Genomic DNA, 6,366 nt, shown 5'->3' with positions numbered 1-6,366 from the left:
CTAGGTAAGAGTTAAGATGGGACCTGGTGACCGATGAGTTGGTGGGGAAATCAGCCTCTCTGCCCTCTATTTTGTTCAGCTGCAACCAAGGAGAGAATGTGTTGCATAAGCCTTAAACTTCTGTGGTTTCTTTTCATCTCCTCAAAATGACTCCTGATAGGGGCAGCTAGGTGACACAGTGAGTAGAGCACCAGCCCTGGAGTCAGGAAGACCTGAGTTCAAATCCAGCATCAGACGCTTGACACATTTACTGTGTGACCTTGGGCAAGTCACTTAACCCCAATTGCCCTGCCTTCCCCCCCTCCAAAAAAAAAAATGATTCCTGATACTACCCTAGAGAAATGATGTTATCCAATGTTTGACCTAGCACCTATCATTACTGGGCAGTGTGTTGCTATTGAGATCAGGCACACGTGGAGCTACTTTATAGTCCTTCTTTATTATATACATTTCCTTAGCATTTAGAGCTGGAGATCTTTTAATCCAACCCATTCATTTTATAGATGAGAAAAACTGAAGCTTCCCAAAGTGGAATGACTCGCCCAAGTCACACAAGTACACTGCTTATTGACTGGTAGCCAGGAGCAGAGCTGGGATTCAAACTTGGCTGTTTGTCTCCAAATCCGTTACTCTTCGCTAGGCTACCACACCACACCTCAGTCCTGATGCTCTTTCCCTCCCATCATCCCTACTTGTTTGCCGATGTCCACAAATCCCACCCTCCCTCCAGCTCTGACCACCCCCAGCAAGTGCAGATGTGATTAGATCCCAGGTGTCCTGCCTTCTCTATTAGCTCTGACCCCCACATCTCACATGGCTAAAGCTGGGAAGACTAAGAGGCTAAGTAGATGACCTATCAGCATAATTAATTCCTTTGGGCCCTAGTAGAAAACAGAACCTGTGTTGAGGACTACATAAGAATCAAGAGCTATATAAGGCAGGTACTCTGGACATGGGGATCAGCTTTCTAGGATGTAGCTTTCCTACCTGTAGGAGAGGTTCTGTACTTTGTGGTGGCTCATTCTCTCCAGGAGGTATTCCTGATCACAAGATACATTTAAATAAAAAAAAAAAGCCAAACCTATCAATGCCAGAAAATGCCCCTGTTTCTAGGCCCCCATTGTTGGCCCATATAAGTTGCTATGGTGACACATCACGAGTGAACTGTGTATGAAACAATTTGCACTATTTGGGCCAGTAACTGCTAGAGGAAGCAGTGGGGAGTCATCAATAACATAAGACCTTGGAAACCTTGAATTTCACCCACATCAGCCTGTTATGTTTAGCAGCACCTGGTGACCACCCTCTGAAGCATGTAGCCTGACCGCATTCTTTGTGGGCTGACATAAAACTCCCTTGTTGAGGAGATAGAGAAGCCTCCCCAGGAACCCCAGATGAAAATGGATCACTACACCTTGGGATAGTTTTATCTTCAATAAGGAACTGTAGGGAGTAGGAGAAACCAAGAGGGGCATCCCCTTTCTAAATGGCTGAAAGGTACCTCCTTCTGATTTTTAGATCACTCTAAAATTCTCATTCAGGACTTGTTAAAGATTATTTCATTTACTTCTACATGCAGTTGCAAATAAAAATGTGGGTAGGGAAAGGCTGAGGAAAGGATTTCAGGCTAGCCAACTGCCCTAGATATTAAGAGTGAAAAATTCTTTCTATAGAACCAAGATGCAAATTGTTTAAGATCAAGATAGAAATTGTGAAGAGGGAAAAGGGATAGAAGGAGCAGGCTGAGAGCCAAGTCCTTATCAGTGTGGTCAGTCCCAAACTTTCTTTAGAATGTGATTCTTCACAACAGTCCTAGTTCTTCTTTCCTCCTATTCCCAAAAATCAGTACTTTTATCCCTCCCCCTCCCACACCCCCTGCCATACAATTCATATCTTCCTTAGAACTCGGAGAAGTCTCCAGATACCAAATACTTCACAAAACCCATTATCTCCACCCTAGCCTTTATTGAGTAGGTAGTTACAATTGTGTGTGCCTAAGGCTCTGGCCTAATATAAAGGATGAAACTTTGGCTTATGGGGTAGGCTGGTTATAAAAGTTGAAGTGCAAATGGAGGGGATCCAGTATAAATAAGGGTGACCTTATGATCACCCTCCCATCCCATCCCATCCCACCCATCCTCTGGCCAAATTCTCCCTTCTCAGGGCTAGTCAGCAAAATCTGGAGTCTTAGAAGAAATACTCTAGCAGCCTGATATCTCCCCCCATTCAGCTTTGGGGAACTGACCCCATTACAATGAGAATCTGCAGCAGTGTTGTGGCTCTCCTTTGTTCCACTAAGAACCCCTCCCCCCCAATCCTCAACAGGAAAGTTATTGTAGGGGTCCAGTGCAGGGAAAACAGATCTCCTATTCTGAATGCATGGTGGGTTAAGAAACCTTGAGAAGTGCATTCCTGACACAGAAAAACCCTTGAGCCATGGACCTGAAGCTCTTGTCTCCCAGAGAAGACCAAAAGCAAGCCAACGAAACAAACCAAAAACCCACATCACCCTACCCCACCCACTGGCAACCCCCACGATACTGATCTAAGGAAATAAAGTTATGTTAATAATTAGAGGATAATTTGGAGAATATACACTATTTACAACAACCACCTGGCCCCAAAGGACCACTGAGAAGAAAGTAGGGAAAGATGAAGAAAGAAGCTTGTAGGCTAGGAGTTCCTCCTCTGGTTTTTAGCCTTTGTGCTGCTGTTCCCACCCATTAGTGCATGATTAGGTGGTCAGGCTGGTGATGGAGGTAAAGAGGCCAGATTTTCTTGGGGGAAGCTCCAGGATAGGTAATGACTAGCCATCAGGAGACTAGCTTGTAGTCAGCTGGATCAGGAGACAGCTAGAACATGACTGGCTACCTTGATCTAATTGGGAGAAAGAGCTCAGAAAAGCAGACAGGTTCACCAGCTATTGGCAGACCTGCTGCCTTCACACAGTATGTGTGTAGTGGTCTAACCGTTAGACCACCCAGCTCCTTATCAAACCTGAACTAGTGGACTAGTGGGGAACGCTGGGTTCTACCGTAACTCAGGGATAAACTGAGACCAACTAATATTGTCGGGGCCCAGGGGATCCTCCTCTAAGCCAGGAAAACTGATGTCCAACAGGATCTTGCTGAGGCTGTCATTCATTGTGTCCAGAACAAGGCCTTCAGTCAGTGAACGGTTGGCAGAAAGGCTAGAGACATGCATCTCAGGGGAGCCAGGCTTGGGGGTTTCAGGATCTGAGGTGGGAGAATGGTTGAAAGGGTCAGAGACCAGGTCAAGTGACTCTGGATTAAGAAGCTCCTGGGGTGACTCAAAGAGAGGAACATTCTTGAGTGGGGTAGTGCTGAGATCTAGCAGCCCCATGGAATCTGGCAGCAGGGTGAAAGATCCCTGGGGAGTACGCACTGGGCTGAAATCAAGCCCTGTATCCTTGTTTGGGGGTGTAAGCCTCCATGGGTCTGGGGTCATAGGGAGAACAGCTTTGCTGGGGGTGGAAGAAATGGGTAGCTTGCATAACATATCCTTGACTGGTGTTTTAAAGGGACCTCCTTCATCCTGAGAGTGGCTGAGTTGGGAGGTGGGCTCTGAAGACTCTGGAAGGAAGGAGAGATCTGTGTTTTGTCTGGAGGGTCCAGGGATCTCTGGGAACAATAGTTCTGGCTCTTCCAAGCAAGGTGGGATAAGGTGCTGTTTCCTTCTGGATCGGCTCATCTCCCTCCTTTCCCTCCTCTTAATCACGAGCATGTCAGAGACACCCCGTGGTGGAGACTTGAGCCCTGTAAAGGTCTTCTTGGGTCTGGAGGCAGAGAGAAGGGAAGGGTCCTGCCAAGGATGTCCTACTTCCTCCTTGACCACTGGAAAGGGTGAGGGCCACTCTTCCAGTGGTGGGCTCTCCACTTTGATGGGTCTTGTGAACTGGGATAGTTCTTCCATGGGCTGGAGATCTTCTTCTTTGACAGACTGAGCACGAAACAAAGGAGATAGCCCTTCCCCAGATAGGGCTTGTTCCTCTTTCAATGATCCAGAAGTGGAAAAGGGGGATAGTCCCTCATCAGCTAGCAGCACCTGAAAGAAGAACACAAAAATGGTTGGAGGGATGTCTTGTGATCATATTCAACCCTCTGCTGTTTAGCAGAACTTAATTACCCTAGCCTGTTATTAAAAAGCTCCTGGGAGGGCGATTACACTAACTTCAGTTACCTATCTCAGGATTTAATAAAACTTTTTGATTGGGAAGTTGGTTCTCTTTGCCTAAGTTAAAGCACTCCTCCTACAATTTAAGCTTCCTGTGTTCTCAGAGGTTCCTCACCCCACCAGGTGGTAACCCACTTTTATGTCTATGAAATCATTCTGAAAATTTTTCTCCAGATGAAAAGAATTCATAGCATCACAGAATGTCAGACTTAGAAAATAGATCTCAGAGATACAGTCCAATCCCCTGATTTGTTATTTATTATTTATTTGCTACCCTAGCTTTGCTATTTACTTCCCTGTGATTTGGAGCAAGTCACTTTGGCTCTCCGGGCCTCAGCTATCCTCATCTATAAAGCAGATATATAATAATATACAAAGCATTATTACATCTAAGGTATATTCAAAGGATTATTTTGAGGATCAAATGAGACAGTATAAAGCCACTGTAAATCTTAAAGTATTATATAAATGTCCTGTTATATAATAAATTATCCTGTTAGTTGCTGACTGTAGACCTCCATGTCACTCCCTTCCTTCCTCAATGAAAACTGTCATTGGCTCACAATCTTACTCTCCTTCCCAACTCCTGCACTCTGTACTAAGAGACTTCAACACATATACTGATTCTCCCTCAAACACTAACTTCCCAGTTCCTCAACCCACTCATTTCCCATGACCTACTTCACCCCAGCCACATATTGCCATCCTACCAGTTTCCCTGACTCTAAACCTAGATGTCATCTTCAAGTCCTCATCATTTCTCATGCCTCCCCAGCCCCTCCAGATTGAATCCCTTGCCAAGGCCTGTCCTTTTCCCCTTCATCTCTTGCATATTCCCTCTTCATTCATCTGATACTGCCACCACCTTGGTGCAGGCCCTCATGGGCTCCTGCTTCGACTATTACAAACAGCTTGCCACAAGTCTCTCCCTACTCCAGTCCATTCTCCCTTCAGTTGCCAAAGAGATTATTATCCTGAGGTACAAGTCCAACCATGCCCCCAACCCCCGCCTACTCAATAAATTACAGTGGCTATCACCTCCTGGATCAGATATAAAAACCTGTTTGATGCTCCCTCTCCCCCACCTTTCCAGACTTCTCCTTACACCTTATACCTCACCTATGTACTCTTTGATCAAGTGACACTGGGCTCTTGGTGGTTCCTTAAACAAGACACTCCATCTCTTGATTGACTCTCCATTTTCACTGTCTGTCCTCCATACCTGGAATGCTCTTTTTCTTCATCTCTGCCTGCCTAGTGGCTTCCTGAAGAAATGCCAACTGAAATACTACCTTTTACAGGAAGCCTTTCCTAATCCTTCTTAATTTTAGCACCTTCTCTCTGTGGATTTATTTCTTATTCATTCAGTATATAGTTTGTTCGCATGTTGTCTCCCCAGTTAGACTGTGAGCTCAAGGGCAGGGACTGTCTTTTGCCTTTCTTTGTATCCTCAGCACAGTGCCCGGCACATAACAGGTACTTAATAAATGCTTATTGGCTGACTTTGGATTCAAAACTAAAGCCTAACGCCTTGCATAAAAATAATGCTCAATATATTTTCGCTCCTCAATCTTTCATAATTCAGCTTCTGCTCTCACAACCCTTCTGAAACTGCCCTTTCAAAGTATTCCCATGACCTCCTAATCACCTAATTCATGGCCTTTTTTCTGTAACCAGTTTTATCAATGCATTTTTTACACGTCACATCTCACTTTTCCCTACTGAACAGTTAGAGTCAATTGGCAAAATGACTGCAAATACAGCGTTCCACTTCCCCCCTCCATTTCTACCACTGTCTGATCTCTGGCCTGAGGTCGTTTAATGAAATCAGTCTAATTTGCTGCCCGCGGTCCTTTCCTCAGTCATCCCCCTCCTCAGGCTCCAGGTAGCCCGACACAAGCCACCAGCCTGCATTCTTGAAACCCTCTCGGGGTTGGCCTTGGGCACGGTTCTCTTCTAGTCCTTCTCCTATCCCTCTGGATAATCACAATTTCTCCTTTGTTGGCTTTTGTTTTCCTCTCCCAACCAAATGCAGGGTTCTCTAAGATTCTTTCATCACACCTCTTCTTGCGTTTTTAAATTCTCTCTTGGTAATCTCTTAACTAATTAGTTCTGTGTAGTTGATTGCCAAATCTTTATCCTTAGCCCTAATTCTGTTCTCAAATTCTAAGC

At 45.2% G+C, this 6,366-nt stretch overlaps 1 protein-coding gene across 1 annotated transcript in view; it reads right to left on the bottom strand.

Annotated features, from left to right (window-relative positions):
* Positions 1-1,947: 1,947 nt before the first annotated feature.
* The window catches only part of FOXM1 (forkhead box M1), a 28,360-nt gene continuing 23,941 nt past the window's right edge, over positions 1,948-6,366 (bottom strand). The window contains exon 9 of the mRNA XM_036758595.1: positions 1,948-4,065. Within this exon, the coding sequence (XP_036614490.1) occupies positions 3,031-4,065 (1,035 nt within the window). The 3' untranslated portion in view covers positions 1,948-3,030. The remainder of the gene's footprint in view (positions 4,066-6,366) is intronic.

This window comes from Trichosurus vulpecula, chromosome 5, assembly GCF_011100635.1.
Source record: "Trichosurus vulpecula isolate mTriVul1 chromosome 5, mTriVul1.pri, whole genome shotgun sequence".
Lineage (NCBI taxonomy): Eukaryota > Metazoa > Chordata > Mammalia > Diprotodontia > Phalangeridae > Trichosurus > Trichosurus vulpecula.
The sequence above is the reverse complement of the archived record's forward strand: the minus strand, read 5'-3'. Positions and strand labels throughout refer to the sequence as shown.